The sequence below is a fragment of the Alternaria ventricosa genome (genome assembly GCF_023758065.1).
Source record: "Alternaria ventricosa strain BMP 2768 chromosome Unknown scaffold_6, whole genome shotgun sequence".
In the NCBI taxonomy this organism is placed as follows: Eukaryota; Fungi; Ascomycota; class Dothideomycetes; order Pleosporales; family Pleosporaceae; genus Alternaria; species Alternaria ventricosa.
The window spans coordinates 1026473-1052242 of NW_026055686.1; the positions used below are offsets into that span (position 1 = coordinate 1026473).

A 25770-nucleotide genomic window follows, 5' to 3' on the forward strand; every position below is an offset into this window, starting at 1 on the left:
AGATCGGGGACTCTGAATGACGGTCGAGTCTACTCCATGCTGCGTGACATTGGACATTGACCAGGTACAAGCACAGACTCAGAAACGCTGGATGACGAGCGAATTTTGTTATGGCACGCGTGCCTTCTATAGGGTATCAAAATGAGGACACGATGCAGAATGATGAATACATGTCTATGCGGTCGACTGAATCACTGGCTCAGCCGAGGACTTCTCATCCACGCCCTGAGCAGCAGCATCAATCTTGTTTTGCGCGAGGCGCTGTAATAATGTTAGTGTAGTCCCGTAGCTAGACGCATGATTACGTACCAACAGATTCCTCAAGAGCACCGCAATAGTGACTTTGCCAATGGCAGGAACGTAGATGGAGGCTTTCTCCTTGACCTCGGGCGTGAAGTTCCTCTCACTGGAAAAGTTGATGCATGCGGCTCCATCCCTCATCAACTCGAGTGGCACCTTGTACTTGTCTCCAGGTACACCGCTGATGACTACATCGCTAAGTGGGAGGCAGTCGTTGAGGGTCCAGCCAGGCTTCTCCACCACCTCGTGCCTTCGCTTTCGTAGACCAACGCCTCGTGTGAATTCTTGCACATCGCTGATATCCACGCTGTAGACATGGGCACCGTCGTTTGCAAGTAGTGCTGCGAGTGGTCTACCTACCACTTCGCTTCTGTTGATGACGGTAATGGTGCGTCCGTGCAGTCTGTTACCGTATGGCAGGATGGTGTTGTAGATTCTCAGGTACTCCAGGATCTTGATCACGGCCAGGGGTGTGCAAGGCAAGATGCTCTTCTTGGTGTTGGCAGGGTCAAGGAAGCGAATGTTTTGGTACATGTTGAAAATGTAACGATGCGACAGTCCTTCGACATCCTTGTCGATGGAGACAATTTGCTGGAGATATTGATCCTGGCGGTTACCGAAGATGGGGTAGTAGACAATGATGCCGTCCACGGCAGCGTCGTTGTTCGCTTCGATGAGGCGGTCCTCAAGGAGCTCGCGGTCGACTTCGCGCAGGTCAAATGCGAAGCCACTACAATGAGGTCAGTAGGCGGCTTTCACCCGACATCCAGCCAAAGGCTCAGCCATGGTAGAAGTCAGCATTGACTTGTGGACTTGCTCACTTTTCAACACAAGTCTTGCCTGTCCATTCTGCGTATACCCTCGCGGCAGGATCTGCGCTGGAGAGGAAGCCAACGAGTAGCGGCTTGCGCGGAATTTTGCTCAGACCATCGCGCACCTCGTCCAAAAGACCCTTGGCGATGTTGTTCGCAAGGATGACTTTGCAGTTAGGTTTATCGTCGGCCATGGCGGGGTAACTTTGCTGTTCTGGGGATGATGGGCAGCGGAATAGTCGACGGTTGGAATAGTAGATCCAAGATATGAGTCGGTCCAGAGAAGACGATTTATTCCACAGCACGGGGCCACAGGGACCAGTCAAGCCTCTCCCATCGGGTCAATTAAACACACTTTCCTCACTGCCGACACTTCCCATTAACTTTTTTTGCGCGACCCGCCCCACCATTCCGATACCGGCCAATCAGCAGCACCGCAACTCCGTAACGTCATTGCCGCAACTCTGCAACTTTCTGAATCGCGTGCTTCGAGGCATACGGCAACACATTGCAATATACCGCACCCGCGACCATCAACATGTCAGATGCTCAGCAGTATCTGCTGGACTTTGATAGGAACAAGAAAGAAGCAACAGCGACTGCTCAACGGAGCGCGACGCGTATGTACGAGGTTCCGGCGGGGCATCTGGTGGGATGAGGGCTGATTGTGGACAGGACTGAAGAATGGCGAATTGAAGCTTATCAGCCTGGTCACTGACCTTGGGGAGTACCTGAACAGCGAAGATGGGGCCACACGGTCGAAGAGTACGTATCGCTTTGGAATCTAGTAGGAGCTCGGCTAATTCATCGTAGCAATGTCGTACCTTGCGGAGGTACTCGCAGCCGTCCCACAGAAGGTTCTCTCCCTCCAGCAACGTACGTGAACCCGCGATCGCTCAGCCCATACTATATTGCTTCCCGTACATATCCATCGCATATCGCAGACCATGACAACCATTGGAACCGGGCCGGAGCATTAGATATGGGTTGCATTTCTAGGACGAGAGCATCGTGTCATGAGATGGGACTGGGCTAACGTGAAGCTTAGGGAACCTGCTCTGCGACTTCACCCTTTCCCGAACCGAAGACAACGAAGGCCTCGGGTCATGCGCAAAGGCACTAATGGCACTCGAAGAGCTGGGGAAATGGGATGACCAACGGGTAGTCAGCATCGTTGAGGCACTCCTCAACAACACACATCCGCTACGACAATACAAGCAGCAGAGCGAACGCTACCCGGTACTGCGCCTAATCGATACGCTCATGGCGAAATACCGCGACGCCATCCGAGCCCACCACGATGCGACACCAGACTTCTTGGGACGCTTCATATCATACTTTGACGGGGAAAAGGATCCCCGGAATCTGATGGTCGTCTTTTCGATACTCAGGGTTCCAATGACGGAATGGAACATTGGCGGAGATGCACAGGACCTGTTTGACGCAGTCTTCAACTACTTCCCAATTACCTTCAGACCGCCACCTGATGATCCCTATGGCATCACGGCGCAGGACTTGAAGGATCGCTTGCGGGATTGCATTTCATCCACGGCCGACTTTGCGCCATATGCGTTCCCTGCGCTTCTGGACAAGCTCGATTCTACGTCTATGAACACCAAGCGAGACGTTCTATCGACGATCACCGCCTCAGTGACTGAATACGGACCAAGGACAGTATCTTTATACGCGGTCACGTTATGGGACGCGTTGAAGTTTGAAGTCTTGAATGTGCAAGAGGAAGACCTGGCGAAGGAAGCGCTTGCAGGTTTAGCAGCAATTGCACGGACACTATCGAAGGGCACCCCAGGATCACTCAATGCGTATCTCAAACCTGTTATCAAGGAGTGCAACGAACACCTCGAAGATGCGCCCACGAAGCAATCCCAGGCTTCCGCAAGGTTTCTCGAAAGCATCGCCAATGTGTCTCCCGAAGTCACTAGCCTCGTGCTGGCCGGAGTGTTACCGAACCTCTTCCTCCTATTCCAGACAGCCGATACCATGGCAAAGCGTCGAGGCCTGTTGGAAGTTCTTGTTCAGCTCGTAAAAGCCAACATCGACGTGTATGGTGACTGGAGAAAGATGGGCCCTGGTGGAGAAGAAGTCAGCAACAACGCGCTGGCTCAGTTCCGAGACCAAGCGCTAGAAGTCATGTTGAACGGTCTCGAGACAGCCCCAGCCAAAGAAGTGTCGTTTAGACTAGTCTGTCTTGATGGACTTATCCAGCTATCGAAAGCGCGGGGACTACTCAGCGATGACGATATCGGCAGAATCATTCAGCTTCTGCATTCCACTGTCATCCACGAAGAATCACATGGAAAGGATGAGGTTAAGGAAGCAGCGATCAACGGTATCGTTGAGATTGCCCACCAGAAGCCACAAGTCGTAGTCGAGAAAGCATTCCCGGCTTTCCTTGCGCAACTTCCAGACACTGACGCGGACGGGTCGAAAAGCTACTCGACCGTTCTCGAAGCCTTCGCCAAGCTGGCCAGCGAGGAGCAGGTATTTGACACCGTCATATTGCGACTCAAGAACAAGTTCAGCGCTGCAGTACAACAGGGTGCTTCTTCTACATACATTGTCGCGCTAATTTCCGCGATGTTGTATGCCCTTAAGAAGGGCGAGACCAAGCTGTCGCAGGGCTCAGACAGCTCTAATTACTACAGGGACATCGCGTTGCCACTCATCGAACGCGCATCGAGTTCTGATGAAACACATCCAGCGGCTTTTGACGACGAGACCACACTTGACCTTGTCGGCCGCATATGCAACTTGATCATCAGGTACCTTCCCACTGAACAGCAGAATAATGTTGCTGCGGAGCTGTACACCTTGTTCCGTGGCAAGCCACAAACCGAACTCCCACCCTTCAGTCTCGACGCCGGTGGGGAAGCGAACAAGACGATGATTGTCTCTACACACCTCCTCGCTTCCCTACGCAAGGATGCGACACTACCTTGCGAACTACAAGTCTTGATATCTTCTCTAGCAAACTACGCCCAACAAGCCTCGCTATCTCTACCCGTCCGATCAGCATCCCTTCGACAAATGTCCCTCATCATTAACAAGTACTATACCTCTGCCGCACTCAAGACATGTATGGACCCCCTAATCGCAGACTTTGACCTTCTCAACCCGGAGAAGCTTGATCCGCCACGGATACGCATCATCTTCGCGTGCCTCAAGGGCATTGTATTGCGGAGCAGCCCTGCGCTGAACACATTGTATCCAACACTCCTGTCCCTGCTATCACATCCGAAGTATGGCAGTACCGTCGCGCAAGGTTTCACAACACTTCTGCAACCTGACGACCTTCTCACCAAGGAAAACCACTGCCAGATCCTCGGTCTACATAAGCATAAGAGCTTTGCGTTACTGGTACCGAATATCACAAAATCATTCCGAGAAGCAGATGCCCAGACGAAGCCCAACTACCTTATCGCACTGAGCGGAGCACTGAGATGGATGCCATTTGAGATAGTAGTCGAGGAAGTTGGACAGCTCGTTACCCTGCTTCTCCAATCTCTGGACCTCAAGGGCGTGGACGTTGTCAAGGAGGCCGCAATCGGTACTCTCACTTCGACCCTCACAGAGAAGCCGGAAGTGCTAGAAGAGCATGCTGGTGCACTCATCTCTCGTCTTTTGAACAATGCTACCGTCACCAAGGAGAATAAAGCTACGCCACCACCGCCAGCAGTGAGAGCAGCAGCTTTGAAGTGTCTGCACCTGGTAGCAGAGAAGTTCAAGGAAGAGAGGATACTGGGGTACAGGAGAGAAGTCGTTCGGAGACTCATCGCTGCGCTGGATGATGGGAAGAGAGATGTTAGGAGCGCGGCAGTGAAATGCCGAGCGAAGTGGTTACTGGCTGATGAGCCGGATGACGATTAGAGAGTAGACATGACAGTAAACGTAGACGCCGAAGATCACTCGAATCAATTCGACTTTTGAGACGCCTATGACTTGCTACAAACGTGCAGATTGGTATAGTCTCACCCAACAGTTGAACGCCAGAGGCACCATTAACGCCGCCCATGCAGTTACATCTCATGTCTTGTTCCATTTCATACTCTGGCCTTCTTGGGCGTCTTCTCCTCCTCCTCGCCTTCACTCGCCGTGTCCTCGACACCAACCTCCTCGTCGTCCTCGTTCCTTCCTCGCTTGAGACCCTTCATCTTCCTTGTCTGCAGGTTGCCGAAGTCCTGCTTGCCAAGATGCACCTTGGCCACCTTGTCACCCATCATATCGGTGTCGAAGTTCTTCTTGGTGCGCGGCTCAGCACCCTTGGGCTTCTTCAGCGCCTGCTTCATCATATCCGGGTCAGGGAACATCTCGCGGCCGAGGGTAAAGTCCATGCGCGGGCCCATCTCCTCGACTTCGATGCGTGGTAGCTTTTGGCCTGAGCGCTTGGTGCGGAGGAGGTAGAAGCGGAGTTTTATTTGCGGGTTGGGCAGCGCGTCGGTGGGTTCTTCGGCGGAGACGGAGATGAGGTATTGGAGGCCTTCGACGTCGACTTCGGTTGCGTCTTGGCCCTTGAACAGGTCGATGAACAGACTCTTGGCTAGTGTGTATTTGGTCTGGTTGGGGTCCTCGAAGACGGTGCCGTGGAAGCTGATTAGTGGCTTGAGGCCGATGGAAGGCTTCTTGTTCTTAAATTGCTGGAGTGTCCGGAAAGTCTCTGCGTTGATGTACAGCTCCAGCATGTCCAGCATCTTGTATGAGAATGTTCTTGCCAGTGTCAAGCAGTGTGGTCGCTTCTTTGAGTGCAGAGAGAGGACGAGGAGCGAGGTGTCGTTCTTCTGGGAGAAGAACTCGAGCGAAGTTGCATCGTCGAAGGGGTGGATGTCGTTCTTCTTAGTGAAGCGCTCGATGAAGGGTCGCTTGATTGTGCAGAGGTCGGCGACGGCGAGCTTGAGGATCTGAGAGGTCTTCTGGCCGGAGACGAAGAGCGTGGTCTTGGGGTTCTCGTTTTGTTGCGGCTCGCGCTTTGCCATTGCGCGCTTGGCGCGGGCATTCTTGGGTTTGCTAGAGTGTCATGTTAGAGTCGCTCATACGTGCAGAAGCGATAGTCGTCTTTACGTACACCGTCTTCAACATCCTGTCGTTGTTATCTGGGCTGGTTGCTGATGCCGAAATCTTGGCTAACAAAAAAGTTCCCGGGATCAACGGCGCCGGAGACACGTTTCGCCGATCTGATAACGGAGAAGCAGGCCATGGCGGGGTGATTCCGCAATTCGGCCTCTGACGTGATTTCACAGGCGCTTTCCTTCGGGCGGCAACTAAATATTAATCAGATCATACCATCCTTCCAGCACTCTCGTCGCATACAACCCCCAGATCACGACGACACCACGCCCATAGGTCAGCCAGGCAACTACCATTGACAGCAAATCCGCTCCCATACTCGCATCCGCCCATCCTTCGATATACCCGACCAGCACCATGGCCACCATGCAGGAGATGCCCGATGAGTCGGCGTTCCAGTCGACCGTATCCGCGCTCCCACCTTCCACACTCGCCATCATCTACTTCCACGCGCCATGGGCCAAGCCATGCGAGCAGATGGGCGTCATCCTGAAGACGCTCGCCAGCACATACCCCGCCGATGCGCCGATAAAGTTCCTCTCCCTCAACGCCGAAGAGCTGCCCGAGGTCTCTGAGCAGTACGACGTCACAGCGGTCCCATACATTGTCCTACAGAAAGATGGCAAGACTCTGGAGACAGTGTCAGGCTCAGACGCATCCAAGGTACGAGCCGCAGTCGAGAAATACGCCGGCGCCGGCAGCGGCCAATCGTCCAGTCTACCGCCCGCGCAAACCGTCACACGACCACAAGAGAATGGGGATAGCACAGGCAAGAACCTCGCTGGGTACGCGCCTGGCTCACAGGACCCCAAGACGGCACCCGACTACAGCGCGGGCGAGCACCGAGAGGGCGAACAACAGACAAACAAGGATGAGCTACACAGGAGGCTAGGCGAATTGGTCAAGGCAGCACCAGTTATGCTGTTCATGAAGGGCACACCAAGCTCGCCGCAGTGTGGCTTCAGTCGGCAGACAGTGGCGATCCTGCGTGAGAAGGGCATAAGGTACGGCTTCTTCAACATTTTGGCCGACGACGAGGTTCGGCAAGGACTCAAGGAGTTTGCCGATTGGCCAACTTTCCCACAACTGTGGGCGGATGGCGAGCTAGTAGGCGGTCTTGATATTGTAAGTCCATTATGATATCCTGCGCATGCACATACGCTAACAATTCGCAGGTCAAGGAAGAGTTCGAGAACGATCCCGATTTCCTTTCCCAGCACGCCGCAGGTGCCCCCAAGACGGCGGCTTAGAGAGTTGCAACCACCTCATTTGAGGAGGGTTCGAACAGTTGTCCTGCACTCTACATTGGGACCAAACCCGAACCTCGGCCACATTCTAAAGCAATGTAGACTTCTGGGTCATCTACCTTCATTGTCTTTTGTAGGTGGGTGTTCAATCTACTCTTTGGATGGTATGCAACGAACAAAGCACGCGAACTCGACGAAACGAAAGGGATGTAAATACTAGGAGCAGCAGGGGAATCTGAACAGGGGATCAAACCTAGGGAATACTAGGGATCTTGAAGCCAGACACGCGAAAGGCGCATCTGGGAGGCAATAATGATGATGGCAGTTACGCTATGCCAGGGGGTACCCATTCTGTGCACACCTTGACCGATGTCATGGTGATCCTCGTCGGTGCCAGTAGAGCGTTGGATTGAAGAGTGGACTGTTCGGTAGTCTTTCCGAATCTTAAACTTCTTTCATTCTGCCCACAAATCTAGACAACTCTTGGCTTGTTTGACCTTACCTTGCGTTAATAGGCCTAACATAACCTTGCTACGTCTATGGTTTGTGTTCTATTCTATCCAAAAAAGTAAATTGTTGTTTCACGAAATTTTCGAAACACTGGTAGCGCGTTCTGGTACCTCATTGCAGACATACTGTGCTGGTCAAGTCAGATGGAGAACGTTACTATTATGTCTTCGGCAACGTTCATTCAAAAGATGATTTACACGAGAAAAGCGATCAGTCCCATAGGCGAGCATAGGTGCCAGAAACGTGTAATGGTTTCGTTGACATGGAGCAAGATCGATCGCGAATTCTACGATGAGCGTCTAGCGCGTTCCTGTTCCGATACGGTTCCCCGCCCGTCGCAGCCCATTCTAACCTCACCGCAACACTCTTTTTTCATCATAGATCATCAGTCCTTGGGAGAAAACTCTAGTCTGGACAGTTACAGGCTCTGGAGAGCACTGCACACCATATGTGTCTCACATCTAGTAGCATGACTGTATGCAGGGGCAGCGGTAGGACGTCTTCAACCACGCTTCGGACTCCGACCCCTAAGCACGGCAAGTCAGTCGCATGCCGCCAGAACTGCTTTATCTGGGTGTCAGCCTTGTGGAAGCATGACCTGCTCGCCCCCACGTTGGATTTTGATCAGTTCACGGTACTAATCTCTAACCATTACCCTTCAAGGCTTCGGCTCGGCCGTTTATCGATTGATCGCGAACACCTCGAGTAAAAAGAACAGATAACAGCGAACATGCCCTCAACGTACTCACAGCCAGTTTCAAAGATACCGCCAACGAAGCCCGACACGAGATCTCTCCCTCGAATCCTCTGTCTGCATGGCGGCGGCGTCAACGCCGCTATATTCAAAGCGCAATCGCGATCCCTCATTCGCCATCTCCAACACTCCTTCCGTCTCGTATGGGCTGACGGCCCTTTTTTCTGCGATCCACACTCAGACATCATCGGCGTGTACAGCGACTACGCGCCATTCCGACGCTGGCTACGATGGCTTCCCGAACACCCTGAGATCGATGCGGACACATGTATTGAAGAGATCGGATACGCGATGCGCACAGCAATGGAGGACGACGATCGAGAAGGCGGCACAGGCGAGTGGGTAGGCTTGATGGGCTTCAGTCAAGGGGCGAAGCTATCCGCAAGCCTGCTGCTTGAACAACAAGCGAGGGAAACACAAGCGCGCAAAGAAGGCACGAAGATTGCTACTGGTATCACGGGAATCTCGGGCATAAGGTGGAGGTTCGGGATACTGTTGGCTGGTCGAGCGCCTCTGAGCAATCTGAACCCTGAGCTTATGAAGAGCGAGGCACTTGTGAGTGCAGGTGACATATCGGAAGGGTTTCAATTCTGCAGAGAGGTGGACGAGGAGGCTACACTGCATAAACCCACATTGCATGTCCACGGCATGGCGGATCCAGGACTGCACCTTCATCGAAAATTACTACACGAGTATTGCGAGGACTGTACGGTGACATTGGTAGAATGGGAAGGCGCACATCGGATACCGCTTAAGAGCATGGACGTTGATCGGGTAGTTGACGCGATATATGATATGGCTGAGATGACTGGGGTAAAGGTACTGAGGACTGTATAAGGTCTCGGCATAGCAGAAGAAACGATCGATTTTGCTGAAGACAAGCAGCCATGCCAACATCGTTCTGATGAAACCGGGCTGCAAGTGATCGCTCTCGTCATGTTATTTCATAGTGTGACTTTTGAAATTATCTGCATGTGACGGGACCAATTCCCTCGTCTCCACGTTGTTCCATAATGAGACGAAGCTTTCTGATTGCTTGGTCAGACACTATGAAGTTTTTAAGCATATAAGTTTCCTAATGAACGTCATCAACATCTCGATCTGAGTGCTCAATAATTGATAAAAACACAACTGTAGGCGCCACTATGATGGCGCACTCATCCAACACTTCGCCGACACAATAACTGACTTAGGCTGGTGGTGTGAGACGAATAGATGCGAGATTTTGGAAGGGCAAAGTACGGCTATGTAGATTCGACGTACGATGTTTACGCTCTGCCTGGTTATGCATCGACGTGCTTTGAATCTATCCAGTCGTATACAAAGGCATAGCATTCCAAGAAAGGTATAAAGAAGAACACTGATGAATTACAATAGTCATGTCATGTCGTAACCTCCTCCTGTTTTGCCTTCTTCTCTTGTTCCTCGCTCTTGAGCCTCCTCTTCTCCGCCAGCTCTTGTCTCCATTTCATCCCGTTCTTCATGACCCAAAACACAACAATTAACAATACCGCCATGATCAACGCTATGAACGTAAATGCCCATCCCGGGTTCATAGCATGACACATTGGAATAATAGCCGCCGTACCGCCAGCACTCATGAGACATCTGGCGAAGTTGACTGCCGCAGTTGCAGCTGCAGGTTTATCGCGATGCAGGTCAATCAGCAAGCCATTGGTGATGTTGAAAGCACCAGTGACACCAAAGCCCATGATGAACAGAGCGACTTCAGGACCCGCAATGTGTGTTCTGAATTTGAGAGTCCATCCGAAGATGATGAGTCCAAACATGCCAATAATGTGGCACGGAATTAAGATCTGCAAGCGAACGCGCTCGATGGGGAAGTTGCTAAGATCTTGTTGCTTGCCCTTGGAGATGGTCATACCAACAGCTTTGGCATAGCGGCGGAAGTTCCAGTCGACAACTCGACCCATGGTGAGCGAGGCGATAAGGGAAGCTACACCATTAGATATGTAGCAAAGGCCGACATGCAACTCGTTAAGGCCATATGCGGCGTAGAATAACTCTGGAATCGCGGAGACAGTGACCATCATACCGGTGAAGAAGAGGCCATTGTAGAGCAAGAGAATTCCAGACTCCTTCTCGGCTAGAATTCGGAACGTCGCAAGCGGGTTCGGCCAGGCGACCTTTTTCTTCTCGGGCTTAGGGGTGACCTCGTCAGGTGACAGCTTTGCAAGCTTGCGAGCTTGTATGCAACTGATGACTGAGCGATTGACACCCTGAGGAGGGATAGAGCCATTGCCAACGACTTTCCGGCAAGTCTCAGGGAATAAGAACACGAACAGCACGAGCAGCACGCCGGAGAATATGGCAAGAAACCAGAAGATAGATCGCCATCCCAGGTATTGCGCCAGCAGACCGCCTATCGTCGGACCGAAAGCAGGACCCATCAAGACACCGGCTTGTGCGTAACCCATGTAGGTGCCTCGCTCAGCCGACGTGGAGATATCCGCGACAACCGCCATTGTCAACGCTATAGCAGCCGTGCCGCCAACTGCCTGAACCATGCGCAGAATGAGCAGTGCGATGTAGTTTGTTTGGAGTGCGAGGCCGATGTTGCCAATGCTATAGATGATGAAGCATATGATGAAGGTCAATCTTCGCCCGCTGTTGTCCGATAGGGTCCCAAGGAAAGCGGGAGCAATAGCTTGTGCGATCTACCACAGTCAGTTGTGGTCAAGATCATGGACTTAGTGTACAGCGTCAGCGGTAGCTGGGCTGTGGGAGGCCTTCGGGGTAACGAAAGCGTTCCCATTTCGTTGCATATGGATAAAAAGAAATCATACATACCATGTACGTTGTAATCGAGATATTGACCTGCGTAGGTGTAATATCCAGGACATCGGATAGCACATTAAGCGCCGGAAGGAACATGGACGCGCCAAACGGCGATATCAGAGCTGAAATAGACACCAAGAAGATAATCCATGTCTTCATTCCTTTACTGAAAACGGAGTAGGGAGGCTCAGAAGCCTGTCGTTCCAGGTCGTCTTGCAGTCCATCTTTTTCGATGTCCACCTCTTGGCTTCTTCTCTCTTTATTACTAGCAACATCCAGGTTGTCGTCGCTTGCTGTATCTTTGGAGTTGGCCATGGCGATGCTGTTATGTCCTTAGCATGAGGGGCGGTGTAAGTGTGAGTGGTATGTTAACGCTAGCAGATGCCTCAACAAGCTGCCAGTGCAAAGTGGCGTGGGAATTGGTTCGAGGTCTGGGGAAGGCGAGGCTGGAAGAGTTATCGACCCAGGTCATGGGGATGTGCCCACCCTTAATCAGTCTGGTCGCCTGTCGAACATGACGCTAGCGCCGGGACGTGGAGAGGATGCTGTGCCCCGTTGAATCTCGCTCCGCAACATTCTTAATTCCAGGGTTTGGATGCGTGTGAACGAAGTGCTGTATGCACGCCGGGGAGCAGCCGGCCGATGTTGACCGACCATTGTGCAGGGTGTGAGTGTCGAATGGCACCCGATGTAGACAGCTGGGGTATGAAGGCGTCGCTGCTGTATCTCTGTCCCTACGGTACGCCTCTGTGGAACGATGACGCACTTGCAGACGCCTTGAAAGAGGCAGGTGGGTTGGTGACCGGGTCGCATCCGGGTATAAGATATCGGAACCTCTTATCCGCGCGCCATCGGGCGTCTTAATGCCGAAGGGCATCGCCCACCCGATGTTCGGCCTGCTCTAACAGGATCGACATTGATCGAAGTTGAGACAAGCTTTTGCAACAAAACCCTATGTGGTGGTGAGTTGCTTTGTCGGATTGGTGCGTTTTCCTCTCTGGGGCGTTACGGACGGCCCTACTCAGCCTTTCGAAGCCGAAGCGGCGTACGTCACTACAAAGACGCATGATATGCTTTCAACGCTGAGCGAACATCTAAAATAGCATTCGGTACATACCACCTGCGCCTATTTCTGCGACCTTTCAAAGTATCCAGTTCATTCAACGCCGATGATATGCTCTTCCTCGTAACGTCGTAGCGGGATCCTCCGGAGCCTCGACCGCTGGTGGTTCCTACGTATATATGTCGTCGTCACCGTGGAAGAATCTCAAAACTGCCTGAGCAACAAGAAGGCCATCGTGCATCCAATCTGCTCTCTCAGCGGCTTCGTTCGCATCCTCTTTGCTGACACTCCCACTCTCCACCCTCATCTCCAGCTGTCTCTTAACAAGGGCCTCGTCAAACTCCATATGACCTTGCGTAGTGAATAGCCTCTTGTGAATATATACGCCCTGCACGCCTGTATGCTCGCTGGTACCCCAGACATGTACCTTGGTGTTCTTTGGTATCAGATCGGTCGTCTCAGTGGATGGAGGATTGACGACGTGGTCGAGATGCATTTGATGAAGATGGATCTTGGACTCGGTTTTGGGCAAATTGAAGAGGTTGCGGCCAAGTTCGGACAATTGGATAGGCTGATGGGAAAGTTCCCATTCACCGTCCTTCTGGGGTTTGACGGTTGCGCCGAGAGTCCTGCAAAGGATTTGATGTCCGAAACAAATTCCTGTGAAGCGAATATCGGGGCGATGTTGCCAGACGTCTGTGATGTATTTAGCTACTGTTTCTCCCCTCAGCTCAAGACTAATCTGAGACGCATACCTTTGATAAACTGCATGAGCTTGAGGATCCAAGGGTCGTCGCCGTGCGCGTCCCAGCAGCTACCCGTGATAAGAATAGCATGGACGTCGTGGCCAATCTCCTCCAACTTTGGTATAGCACCACCTTCCGGCTCGACCACATACTGCATCGCAGTCTCGATACCTAAACTGGGCTTGTGCGCATCTCCGGCTTTCTTGAGAAGTTGGCCCAAAACCACCCCAAAGGATCCTGTCTCTTTTTGCGTATCGGGATGTGTCTCATCTGTCTCAAGCACAAGCATGCGGACTTTATCCGGATGATTGGACAGGAGTGTCCGGTTTTGTGCAATCGGTGGTACCATCTTCGCTGTCGTCGTGTGGAATTGGCGTGGCGTGGAGATAAGGAAGTTGTGTGAGTTGCCAGGTTTGCAGGCCGTAGGTCTATGTACACAGGGTCCAGCAGCTCTTTTTGCGAAAAGTGACGTCTGTCGTAGAAAGTTTTGCCCAGAGGTGACGACGCGTGCAGGTTTGTACATAATCAGGGCAAGTCCGGGGAGTCAAGTGCGAATACCCAGCGCCGCCGCGCCGTCCAGAGCAGTCTCATGTAGTGTGCTTCGGCCTCCATCTTGGCAATGTCGTGTTTGAGAGTTCGATGACGACTTCGCTCTGACGTCGGGTAGCGGTGGACAGAGTCTTTGGCCTAAAGTTGAAAGTTTAACGTAATAGCGAGGTCTTGGAAGCTCTGGTGGATTCCGATGTCCCGGCGAATTCGGAACATGACAGACGCTACCACGCTAGACATGCAGGTACTGGAAATCGATGTGGCTGCGTGGCTGAGCGCATCGGTTTGATTCGTGTATTTTATTTACCCACTAATTTCATGCTGTGGCTGCTGCATCTACTCCACGCCCTTTCCCTTCATCTTGAGGTCTTCGGGATCATGCGGGGCTTCGGCTTTCTTCCCTGACGATTCCTTACCAGTCAACACTTCGGTGAACACCTTTCGCAGCGCTTCGATGGCTTCTTCGCCAATCTGGTAATGCACAACAAATCGACCTCCGCGCACCCTTACGCCGTACTTCTCCGCTAGCTCGATAAAGTTGTTGATGTCAACATGATGCGCGTCCAGATCTAGCCAAACCATGTTGGTATCTACGGGGTATTGCAGCTTGCCTCCAAGATCTGTCCAAATGCTCGCAATCTTCTTCGCGTTCTCGTGAGATTGGGTGAGCTTGCCACCGAGGAATGTCTCCTCAATGGCAACGCGCATGGGAGCCGCAACAACACCGGCTTGCCGCAAACCTCCACCAATGGACTTGCGGATCCAGCGGCTCCGCTTGATGAACTCCTTCGTACCGACGAGGATGCTACCAATCGGCGCGCCGAGGCCCTTGCTTATGCACAGGCTTATGCTATCGAACTCGGCGCAGTAATCTTTGAGAGAACCGGCACCCGCAGCTACAGCTTCCCACAGACGCGCACCGTCCAAGTGCATTATGATGTCGTGCTCGCGCGCCCAAGCTGATATACGCTTAACCTCGGATAGAGGCATAATCGCGCCGTTGAGCGTGTTCTCGAGCGATATGAGGCGTGTAGGGCAGGCATGAACGTCATCGGAGATGACTGCGTACTTTTGGATATCTTCCAGTGTGAGGTATGTCCCGTTCTTCGCATCCAGCGGTTGCACCATGGCTTGGCTCAGTGTCGCTACACCGCCTGCCTCGTAGTTGATGATATGGCCACGCCGATCGACGATGACAGCGTGTGGAGGGGTGGTAAGGTGTGCTCGAAATGCGACCTGGTTGCCCATGGTGCCGGATAGCACCAGGAGTGCCTCCTCCTTCCCACTGAGATCGGCAACGAATCGCTCGAGCGACAGTGTAGTCGGGTCTTCCATGGTGACATCGTCGAGCAGGGTGCACTCCTGGATGGCTTTCAGCATCGACATGGTCGGTGTAGTGTGCACATCGGAGCGGAAGTCAAAGGCCGCTGGGTTGTGCTCGCCGCCCCAGGCATTGCCATTGTGACTTGTGCCATTGGTCGTGCTTTTGCTACTCTTAGCAGTGTACTGGGAGAGCTCCGACATGGCTGAGTATGCCCGTGACGGGTGTAGCGGGCGCGGGGAGTGCAACGCGGGGTGGACGAGGGGTTCGGTGAAGGCTCGACTAGGCGCGTTCAGGGTCTTTGCTGGCTGGAGGTGAGGTCAATCGCACAGTCTGTGGACGGGACCACGTACTGCAGAGGCGAGTGAGGGGATATAAACGCGGTGGCGGCATTGCGGCGGCATGTTCAGAGGAAGGGCGCAAGGCGTGAAGCAAGCCGAAGATAGGCGACTACGGCGGGCGAGGCTGCTGTCAACGCGGAAACCCCACCACTCCGATTCGCCCAACCTTACCTCTACAACCATCGCAACAGGAAGGCGACTAACCCGAGTACCACAGTAACTCCTGCATTACAAACCATTCCCGACGGAAACCACCACCGCCCAAGCAGCGGCGTCGGTGGAAGAGGGTTCGACAGTACCTGTGACCTGGCGCACGCCTTGTGAGCGTATTCTGGCTATGTATCTCATCCACGAGTAGCCATACTTTTGCATGAACACCGTGCTGCAGCTTGCATTCAACTCTAAAGTCAAAATGCCCTGAGACTTCCGCTCTCGTTTCCGCTTCCGCTTCCTCGCTGAAGGCAGGTGCAGGACTGAGCGGCTCCGCAGAACAATCTTGCCACGAGTTGTGGAAGTAGCAGCCATGAGCGAATCAACAACAACGACCGAACATTCGGCATCTAGGGTCTAGCCTTTAACGTCAGGACACCTCTGTCGGGAGAATTTTTGATCTGGCTCTAACAAAAGATTATCACGACATCTCCGTATTTGCAACAAGAGCTTTGGTCTTGCCAATGTAAGGAATCTTTTGAGGGACATCAAGGCCCAAGTATCATGGTCTGAGAGACTGCTTCTTTACTACGTTTTGATTACCTGTATGCAGCAAAGTGAAGTACGACACGGACTCCCGCCATCCCTAGCGTCATGATTATTTGAGTTTCTCTATTCCACTCAACTACTCCCCGATCACCCATACACGATCGCTAACGATGCATGCGGCTGAACTCTAGATTTCCATCATTGCATCACAGGAAATCATTTACAACATGATCGATTTCAGGGTACTTCCGAGCGGCTTTTCGTCTCTTATCGCTTTCATATCCCCGGTTATTCGCAATCCTGGCCGACAATATAGTCCTTCACTTCTTCCAGCCAATCTACCATAAGCGAGTGCCTTTGGGCCGCACATAGTGCCTGGATTGCACAAACTGCCCACGACGCGTACCATTCTTCATATAGAATAAAGTGTGATTGCGAACAGGAGCATGCCCGCTGTAAGGTACAATCTGTGGACCGGGCCAGCGCGTTCCTGACGCATGGCATTCTGGGTTCCAGAAGCCCGCCTTGATATTCTAGGATCTCTCTACCTTTAGCTACCTGCTTCTCCAAAGTCCTTTTTGGTCACGCCTCGCAAAGATGTCCATACTTCTTCCTCTTTACGTATACCCAAGTGCAGGCGCTTGGGATCCGCTATACGCCGCGTACGTAAATTGTTCTTTGCTAGAGTGTATAATACTGACCAAGAGCCAGCGCGAAAGCGCATAGAAACGTAGACTTCAATGTCATCATCAACCCCTGCTCCGGCCCTTGCATGGGATCACTGCCCGATCAAGTGTACCTCGACGAAGTTCCCAAGCTACGAGCCTACCCAAACATCCGCACATTGGGATACGTCGCTACAGACTACGCAGATAAGCCCATCGAAAGCTTATTAGCAGAAATCGATACCTATGCGCGCTGGCCCAAAGTAACGAACATCACGAAGATGCGCGTTGACGGAATTTTCCTAGACGAGACACCAAGTACTTACGATGAGGACGCCTACGCATACTTGAAGACGGCAAACCAGGCAATCAAGAACAACACGGCGTTCAGCGACCGCTTCGTGGCTCACAACCCTGGTCTGATACCCACGTCCATCCTCACCTTGCCCACAGTGTTCCAAGAATCCTACCTCAACCTCACCGATCTCACCGTCGTATTCGAAGAGACTTTCGATAAGTGGCTTGATAGAGACGTCATGGTTCCTTTACAAGCACACAAGATTCGGCGTTCAAAGCTGGCCGTCATATTGCATTCGTTGCCGAATCTGACTGGAGAGGTGCTGGAATTTATGGTGCAGCAGGTTGAGAACACGGCGGATTGGATATTCTTGACGGATAGTGCTGATGACTATTATCACACCTTTAGCGCCATGTTTGGAGAGCTGGTGAAGGCGGTTGATGGAAGTAGTTGAGCGGAAGAAGGGGTTCCAGGCTAAGCGATCGCTGCGCAACCTTAGGATCGCAATCATTCGTTGCTTTCGTATGGTTGTGAACATCCGCTCTAGCTTCACAAGAGACCCGGCGCTGTTTACGCCGACTATGGGCAGCTCACAGTTCCGCCATGCAATTGCCCACCTTATCTACCATCTCTATGGTAGATCTGAACGTCAAACTGTCCCCCTCTTCTTGCGACAGCGACTTTTGCTGGGCTTTGATCAGACATCCCCCCAACAGCGCCCCGTTGGGTGGTCATGAAACCTGCACCGGCCGTTGAGTATGAAGTCATCCCAAATGTTGTAAATATTTTTCCCCCCATTGAGAATTCTTCTTTCTGTCTGTAGACACCGCGAGGGACGTGTCTTTGACGATTGTGGCTGCGGGTTGCAAACATGTAACCAAAGTCAGGGAAACAAAGATTCACTGTCTACTGCTAACGGAAGCGTCGTTAGAGAGTATTGCAACCACTTTGATGAACAAAAGGATCCATGGATGCGGCTCCTTTGTACAATATCCTGCGCCAAGGAACTAACCCCACTTGGGCCGAGCCACAGGGATGGACGCGCAGCGATCCATGGATGCCAAATATCGTCTTTCCCAATAAACACTGCGTACCCGGTACATAGTCGTGGGCCAACGCTTCTGTGAGAACCTATCTTCTAATCAACTCAATCTTCTTACGATCAATATGGGCGACTCAGAAGCCCTGGTGCCATACCGCCTTACGGGTCCTAAGAGAGATATATTGGACCAATGCTTCACAGACGCCCCCGCACCAAATGAGATGTTACAGACACATCAAAAACGACCCATGCCGTCCTAGCTGCGTGGCAAACTTGATGAGATGTTAATTCCATCAGAAGAAATGAAAGAAGCCACATACCGGAGCATCAGTCGCGCGTGGGAAGAGTACGCAGCCGGCGGTGAGAACCCTAGCGCGTTCATGCGATCACCGACTGGAGCGCCTTACAAGATAGTCTCCATCGAAGGCAAAGGCCGCGGTGTCGTTGCAACCCGCGACATCAAAGCTGGCGAGATCGTTCTGCAGGAGTCACCCGTCCTGATTATGCCACACCCCGATTTTGTGCCGCTGATCTTCCTCCTCTTACCCAAGGAGGCCCTGGAAGCTATCTTGCTCTTGCATAACGCGCGACCTAACGAAATGCGGTTCACGAAGGAGAGAGGAGACAACGCCCACAACAGGCTCCTAGATACACTCATGGGTTGCGTAAACTCTAATTCATTCAAAGGGGAGGCGTCATTTGGTCCAATTGGAATGGTTCTTTTGACTGGATCCATGTTCAATCACGAAAGTAACTCAAACGTCAGGAGGCATTGGGATCAGCAGCTGGAGCAGATGGTGTTCAAGACCGTTCGAGATGTCAAGGAGGGCGAGGAGTTCACGGTCCATTACTCCGACTCTGCAGAGGATCTGAAGAAGTACGGTATCTGAAACACATAGCGGCTGTTACAACACTGAGACCGCATCTACTTACATAGTTGCAAAATAACAATGTCGACATGTGCCATATATCACGTTCGGTGTGTGTAAGAGCCACTGCCGAGCGTTGAGAAAGGAATTAGGGTATCTTTAATAAGTGGTATCTAGAAACTCGAAATGCTAGTGCTGCTACTCGTGTTTTTCGGCTTATGTGGTCCAAACTGGTCCATCTCCATTTGCACAAGTGATTGCTCATCATGATCGGCATGCCGTATTTCAAAGGTCTTGGTGTACGTGATGGCGTTTGGGTCTCGCGCGCCATTCGAGACTGCCGATCGTCCTGGACCACTGGCCAGCGCACTACCGCCCTTCTTCATGCCATGACTTTGGCTACCGTATGCGTAATAAGGTCGTTCGGTGGCTTTGGTTGTGCCGAGGATCTTGGGGAATAAGTGTACGAGTATGACGCGTAGCGCAGGCAGGCAGGCGCAGATAATGCCGACATTGATCTCGATGTTAGACCAATTGATAACATCCGCTTGATCCCATGTTGGATTGGATGAGGCCGCGAAGTTGACGAGAGAGGATAGACGAAGGATTGAAATGATGGTCACACTGAGGTTTGAATCAGTACTTGTCGTTTGTAGTTTGTTGGGAGCGGAACTTACAATGTGCCGACGCAGAACATAACAGCGACGCTAAGCTTCTTGCGCCAGGAGAGCTGCAGGTGGAACACCTCATACAATGGCAAAGCGAGCATCCAGATATCCAAGACAATGCTGATGATGGCATTTGTCCAGGCTAGCCCGTTGATGTCGATACATTGGCCGGATCCTTCTCCATCCCATTTGTTCCAGTAGAAAGAGATTGGTCGGCATTGGAAGATAGCCACCAACGTGAAAGCAAGACCGTTAAGGCAGTTGAAGGCAATGGTTGCCCATAGAAGTCGCCTGATGCTGGGTTTCGGGAATATCCGCAGGAAGAAGAATAAAAGCGTGAGCTTCAGAAGCGCGACCTGAATGAAATAGAGTACCTCCAGAGCGTAAAGATATCTGACGAAGTCGGTGATTTGTTGGAAGCTGACGGTCCATACGTCTCGTCCTAGACCGTTTGGAACAATAGCCCTATCGATGATGACCACAGATGGAACACCAGCTATTAGTGCGGCCAAGACACTGTAGTCGTCGTAGCCAAGTTCACCGACGGAGAAAACGGCTTTGTATATGATCCTGGAGAGCGCACAAACGGCGGTGACGATCGAAAGAATCAAGTTGGATACACGGATTGATTCGCCGGAGTAACGGATTGGAGCGTGACAACTCGTTGTGGTAACGTTTTTAGTTGCTGAGAGTCGCAATCAGCAACAGTAAGCATGTTGATATAGCCTGGAGCACTCACTCAAACTCTGTCTCAGTGTACATGACTTCATGACACATGCCTCTACCTCGCCTTGCAGTTTGGCATCTGCACACACAGAGGCCTGGTCTGTATGCTGTACTGGCGATTGGGCAACTGCAGTGGCAAGACACACTTGCTGGAAAACAGTCAATAAATGCTGGTGATATTACTCCGTTTGAACATACCGCACATTGAGGAAGTTGCTCAATCACTGCCAGTAGAGCCGATTCCTGAGCGACTACCAGCTGTACCCATGCCAGCAATGGGAAAAGCAAATGAAGGGGCCTCATCCTTCTTCGTACTCGCACACGACCTTCGTGTACGATCGAACGGCCAGGAAGTGTGAGGCGGAATGGAAATGACTGCGATGGACCGGATCGGACCCTTACTATAAACTCCCTGGGAGGTCGGAGAATATCAAGAGCTGTCAAGAATGCCAGGCCCAGTCGCTTAGTTTCCGGGGCCTGCTCTATATGAGACCATAAGGGAAGGGAATAACTGCAGGTACATTTAACCATTGGGCATGGTGGACGGCAAGTGCAGATTGAGGTATACAGTGGGGCTGGACCGCCTCTAGTGCCGCTCTTCGAGGGTCATGCATCTTTCGTACCAGAGGTGTGTGTCTCGCCGTAGAGATGATCCCTGGCATATGCACGGAAGGACTTGCACTAGATTCCATGATTATTGAATACAACCAATGGGTCGGCTGAAACCCAGGGCGAATGGAGGTGTTGCCCCAGACCAGTCGAAGTGGGCCCCTGCTGACGCTTCGCAGGGCAGACGCTACCAACGACGGAGGTCATACTTTTCAGGAACAGTGGTTTGTCCACGCTAAGTGGACTTCGCCTATTATGCAGGTCGCTCATGAGTTCCAGGAAAGGAGACACGTCCTTCGTAAGACACCCTGGCTACCAGCAACCTTATCTATCTGCGTGGTTAGCACAGAACATACGAAACTCATGTGAGAATCCTCCGATCATTACCATTTGATTGCATACCCTGCCACAGCATGTTTGCTTCCGTGTGTATTGAAGCCTTCGAAGTTCCGGAAGGTTGACCAAAGATGGTGGTTCGTTCCGCAACGCCACAGACGAGCGATTTTGTGCACAGGTAAACAGCTTGGCGTACGCCACTAGCACACCTGCATGCCGTTTGCTCCACCTCGCGTCCGCTCAACCGCCGCCGAGCTTCGACCGCTACCGCTGCACTCTGCGCGGCTCGAAAAAATCACATGGGGGCCCATTTGCTTTTCGAAGATCATGTTCACTGACTCTCACAACGTCGACGATCGACTTGTGGAGATCGATGCGGTATTCGCGATACGCGAGGCAGGAACACGGCATTTCCATGCCCAGGTGTGTTTCGCGATGTTTGTCCTACAGCCAAGGCACCCATCGTCAGAGCGGCATACTCTGCACAAACGTGCCGCTCTCCATCACATGTCATGCTGACGCTGGTCTGAGTGTCACTGGCGGGACAGACTGCGGAGAGCAGGACATGACGGCCTGGAAACGGCCATTTTTTCGGCTAACGTTCCATACCACTGTGTCGCGGCATAGTGTGGCACGCATTCTTTAGCATATCCAAGGTCTGTGGTAACCTTGAAGACCCAGCCTCTCTGTTGAGCATCAGCAACTTCCTGGTACGGTTGCAATCTCGCCGTCTCTGAGCTAAGAAGCGAAGCCCTCAATCACATTGAGCACCTGGAAAAATCGAAATGATCTAGGAGCTATACCTCCGAAATCTCCAAGCCGCCTTCGAAGCATCATGTCTCTTTTGGTCATTGATTGGTGTGAGAACTTTTGTACGCCGGCGTTACTGATAACATTGCCACGGGAAAAGTTCTCGAATTCATCAACGTTCCATGACATGGCTACAAAACATATCCCGGCTGATACCTCAGCCCTACAAGGTATACCTGATGCACCTTCGAAACAGACCCATGCAATTGCGTGAAACTCCGTCCCTATCGCGTCCATTGTCCCCTTTCTTCGTGAGAATCGTTACTGTCCGAGTCGGTATTAGTGGGGCAATTTCGCGATGGCATGAGATTTGACTCGCAGCCTCTTCCTCGATTCAAGCAAAACATGCGTGCGCATCCCTCAGGATCACGATGCTTTGCGAATGATGAATGGCGCGCTTCAGGTTTCGCTGGTTCGTTGTCGGTCCGACGTCGTAATCCCCAGATCACGAGCGCGGGACCCTGCGGTTTTGCTTTTCTGTTCCAGCCATGGTGGCGCAAATCTTCGGGATTGCGTATAGTAGGCGCATGCATCCCGACTGCGCATCCAAAGGTTTCTTCATGATCCAGCGCAGTGGCACCCTTACGATTGACTAACGCGTTAGCAGATGGCATCTTCCGTGCACGTGTCGTCGTCCAGTTACGCGAGGTCGACGATCTCTACGTAGCAAAGGCCAGCGAAACCATCGAGTGCTGCTGATTCAGGAGAAAAATCCTTACAGATCCCGCTCTCTATGACACTCAGGCAACCTACTATTGAGAAGGTCATACAAGCTGAGTCCCCACTCTGCTCAGCCGCAAGTCAGCTCCAGCTGTCACTTTCGGGCCGCGCCCTCTGCAACGAGCCAACGTTTCGGTAACCAAACTTTGTATATCCAGAGCCACGCGTGACGACATGCGGCCAACGCAGGCATCGGCGATTGCCTTTACGCAAACACAGGTACTCACTCGCGTGGTCTTCGTCACGACACTCGGATCTACGCGGGTCGATCTCTCGGTTGCATGTACCAAACGGTCAGTCACCGGCATCACGCATCGGCATCTGCCAGGGGCCGACGATCACAACGTGGGCTTGACGAAAACGACCACTACTCTCGGGTGACTAGCCAAAGCCGTTTCTATATGCAAGGGCATTATCGACCACGCTGCAAGGAGCTGCCATTGGTACTTCCTAATCGAGAGTCATCCAATTGATTTCTCAACCCCTTTGGTCTTGCAGCCCTCATAGGCCACCCTTTTTCGAGACTCCATGTCTATATGTGACCGCATTTAGGGATCAAAACTTCAACATTCAGCTGCCTCTACACCACATGTGTACCTACTTCACCACCGGCAAAAAGAGACTCCCTATCAACACGAGTCCAAGGCGATACCAAGACTACCAACCTCTTCAGTAACACTGGCCGTCTCGCCTCGACTCTGGGTTCCCACTTGTCCTAGTGGTGATTATCTTCATGTGTTTGGCGAGCAAAATCGCAAGCAGCCGTTCTTCAAGATCGACAAAGCTCGAGCTTCGCCGGTAGTTTCGAGCGTATACCGAAGTCATGTGCCGAAAGCCCATACTCTCATGTGGCTGATGCATGCCATGATGACGTGGGCACCGGCCTCCTAGTTTCCTCTTTCCTCTCCATCTACAATTGAACTTTCTCTCAAACCAGAAGCAAGTATTAACATACCGATGCTGTCGTAAATTAGCAGCCTGCCTTCCGTGCAGATGGCATATTTCAGAAGGGAGTGTAAGTAATCGATGACACGTGAGCCTCACGACACTTCACTGCAAGCCGCACCTCCGGTCACGTATCCATCGTTGCACATCCGAAAGGCTAATTTGACAAAGCTGCTACGAACCGACACATGCAGGTTGCCGCTGGAGCTTTCCAGGCTGTCACATGGGATCTCCACTTTGACGCATGTGCCTCGTGGCCATATCGCAACGTGATCATGACGATCAAGCGCCTTGACTCACTCTAGTTTCCTCTTCGCCTCGCGGTAGAGTCTTCAATACGAATTTGATCCGCTACTGCACCGCATTCCACAGCACAGTGGACCCATCGTGGCAACATGACTTTTGTTTCTTGTCGAATCGAAATACGCATATCGACCACTCAAATCCTGACGACTAAACCGGCGGAAATGCTTCACGACGGACTCGTAGTCAACTACCTCTTGGTCAACACTTTCCAGGACACTATATAAAACGACTGATCGCTATGTTTTTCCGTACATAACCCAATATCCAACTCTCATTACCAAAAAGATAGATCCCGTGCCCATGGGCGACCGTTTCCCAAAGATAACTATCAGAGTGACGATGGGGCTGAGAAGGACGTCAAATGTGCACGCCCGTGCCCGATTTTGGGATGGTCTGAGAACCAGAGTTATGTCTTTTAAGAGCAAAACGCGTACCAAACTCCGTCATGTCCCGTTTTCTCTTTCTCCAAAGTCAACAGTGATTGTTACCATGGACGTATGAAAGACGCACGGCCGGCTTCGAAAATATCGCGACATCAGAACTATGTGTATGCACGGCATCTCAAAACAAGATTGCCGTCTTTGATGAGTAAAGTGTTTGGAAACCTATAAATCTATCTCTTTAGTGTCTTCTAACCTTCTCTCTTTACCCACCCTTCAGGCCCTCTTACCAAAAGCAACTCTCATCAAACAAATGGCTTTCTGCTCTTCCACTTTCAAAACAAGCCGACACCCGTACATGACTTTGTCGCACTTCCACTGAGTCTTATGGACAGAGCACATCACTTGAGTTCTTACTGCTTTGGACCTTCTCTGTGCTGTGTTGAAAGAGTTCAAAATAAGTCAGGCCGCTGTCATGTTTCTTTTGACAGTGGGGACGTGTCATACATCATTCTTGCTTCTCTTTCTATTCTTTCAAAGGACATTTCTCTGGCTGTCATGGTCTGTCTTCTAGAAAGCCTCGGGAAGTCTTATTTTAAGACCGAAGCAGCCTTGGAGCTGTGCATCTTGACCAGAAACGGAAACTCCAACGAGGGTCTCATATCTTTGGCGCCAAGAAGCCGCTAATTCAAAGGCATGTGAATGTGTTCGAGTTATGCTCCCCAGGACCAGCAGCGACAAAAACGAAACAGTGATGATGATCAACAACGCTGAAGCTTCACATACGAAAAACATCAACCCAGTTTGATGCATAGAATATCATTGATTACGCTCAAGGCGACTCTCAAAAGGTATCATCTCCGTCATTCCCTAAAACCATACCCACTCATTGCACAGCCCGCTCACCAAGAGTCTAAGTATGAACTCGAACATAACGAAAATAAAAGGGACATGGACATAGCCTCCATGGGAGGTAAAACATGGAAGCGGAGATAAGGACTGCCTGCCTGCCTGCCTGCGAGGTAACGCCAAAGGGATTATACCTCCCATCATGTCATGCTCATGTTACCTGGCCAGCCCGCTATGGATGCAAAACCCAAGTCTAACGCAAGGAAAACGCCGCCCAATGAAACTTTGCTGGTATGACGCAACAGATAGTAAAACAGATATGAGAAC

The 25770-nt window shown here is 51.8% G+C and overlaps 11 protein-coding genes across 11 annotated transcripts; 5 read left to right on the forward strand and 6 right to left on the reverse strand.

Annotated features, from left to right (window-relative positions):
* Nucleotides 1-174: 174 nt before the first annotated feature.
* J4E93_004428 (uncharacterized protein) lies at nt 175-1306 on the reverse strand (the record flags this gene model as incomplete). Its single annotated transcript, XM_049342356.1, has 3 exons — nt 175-261; nt 310-1030; nt 1122-1306. The coding sequence occupies 3 exons, from the start codon at nt 1304-1306 to the stop codon at nt 175-177; spliced, it is 993 nt and encodes a 330-aa protein (XP_049200508.1).
* Nucleotides 1307-1650: 344 nt separating this feature from the next.
* J4E93_004429 (uncharacterized protein) lies at nt 1651-4997 on the forward strand (the record flags this gene model as incomplete). Its single annotated transcript, XM_049342357.1, has 4 exons — nt 1651-1732; nt 1788-1877; nt 1926-1988; nt 2161-4997. The coding sequence occupies 4 exons, from the start codon at nt 1651-1653 to the stop codon at nt 4995-4997; spliced, it is 3072 nt and encodes a 1023-aa protein (XP_049200509.1).
* Nucleotides 4998-5170: 173 nt separating this feature from the next.
* On the reverse strand, nt 5171-6203 carry J4E93_004430 (uncharacterized protein; the record flags this gene model as incomplete). The annotated part of the gene is made up of 2 exons (XM_049342358.1): nt 5171-6131; nt 6190-6203. 2 exons carry the CDS (start codon nt 6201-6203, stop codon nt 5171-5173), a joined length of 975 nt encoding a protein of 324 aa, XP_049200510.1.
* Nucleotides 6204-6548: 345 nt separating this feature from the next.
* J4E93_004431 (uncharacterized protein) lies at nt 6549-7441 on the forward strand (the record flags this gene model as incomplete). The annotated part of the gene is made up of 2 exons (XM_049342359.1): nt 6549-7316; nt 7367-7441. 2 exons carry the CDS (start codon nt 6549-6551, stop codon nt 7439-7441), a joined length of 843 nt encoding a protein of 280 aa, XP_049200511.1.
* A 1237-nt stretch (nt 7442-8678) lies between these two features.
* On the forward strand, nt 8679-9539 carry J4E93_004432 (uncharacterized protein; the record flags this gene model as incomplete). Its single annotated transcript, XM_049342360.1, has 1 exon — nt 8679-9539. The coding sequence occupies one exon, from the start codon at nt 8679-8681 to the stop codon at nt 9537-9539; it is 861 nt and encodes a 286-aa protein (XP_049200512.1).
* A 545-nt stretch (nt 9540-10084) lies between these two features.
* Nucleotides 10085-11816, reverse strand: J4E93_004433 (uncharacterized protein; the record flags this gene model as incomplete). Its single annotated transcript, XM_049342361.1, has 2 exons — nt 10085-11380; nt 11514-11816. 2 exons carry the CDS (start codon nt 11814-11816, stop codon nt 10085-10087), a joined length of 1599 nt encoding a protein of 532 aa, XP_049200513.1.
* Nucleotides 11817-12733: 917 nt separating this feature from the next.
* J4E93_004434 (uncharacterized protein) lies at nt 12734-13659 on the reverse strand (the record flags this gene model as incomplete). The annotated part of the gene is made up of 2 exons (XM_049342362.1): nt 12734-13260; nt 13320-13659. The coding sequence occupies 2 exons, from the start codon at nt 13657-13659 to the stop codon at nt 12734-12736; spliced, it is 867 nt and encodes a 288-aa protein (XP_049200514.1).
* Nucleotides 13660-14195: 536 nt separating this feature from the next.
* On the reverse strand, nt 14196-15573 carry J4E93_004435 (uncharacterized protein; the record flags this gene model as incomplete). Its single annotated transcript, XM_049342363.1, has 2 exons — nt 14196-15484; nt 15534-15573. 2 exons carry the CDS (start codon nt 15571-15573, stop codon nt 14196-14198), a joined length of 1329 nt encoding a protein of 442 aa, XP_049200515.1.
* Nucleotides 15574-16817: 1244 nt separating this feature from the next.
* Nucleotides 16818-17637, forward strand: J4E93_004436 (uncharacterized protein; the record flags this gene model as incomplete). The annotated part of the gene is made up of 2 exons (XM_049342364.1): nt 16818-16882; nt 16932-17637. 2 exons carry the CDS (start codon nt 16818-16820, stop codon nt 17635-17637), a joined length of 771 nt encoding a protein of 256 aa, XP_049200516.1.
* An 836-nt stretch (nt 17638-18473) lies between these two features.
* J4E93_004437 (uncharacterized protein) lies at nt 18474-19115 on the forward strand (the record flags this gene model as incomplete). Its single annotated transcript, XM_049342365.1, has 2 exons — nt 18474-18478; nt 18557-19115. The coding sequence occupies 2 exons, from the start codon at nt 18474-18476 to the stop codon at nt 19113-19115; spliced, it is 564 nt and encodes a 187-aa protein (XP_049200517.1).
* Nucleotides 19116-19267: 152 nt separating this feature from the next.
* On the reverse strand, nt 19268-20791 carry J4E93_004438 (uncharacterized protein; the record flags this gene model as incomplete). The annotated part of the gene is made up of 4 exons (XM_049342366.1): nt 19268-19718; nt 19772-20447; nt 20502-20637; nt 20687-20791. The coding sequence occupies 4 exons, from the start codon at nt 20789-20791 to the stop codon at nt 19268-19270; spliced, it is 1368 nt and encodes a 455-aa protein (XP_049200518.1).
* Between the last annotated feature and the right edge of the window lie 4979 nt (nt 20792-25770).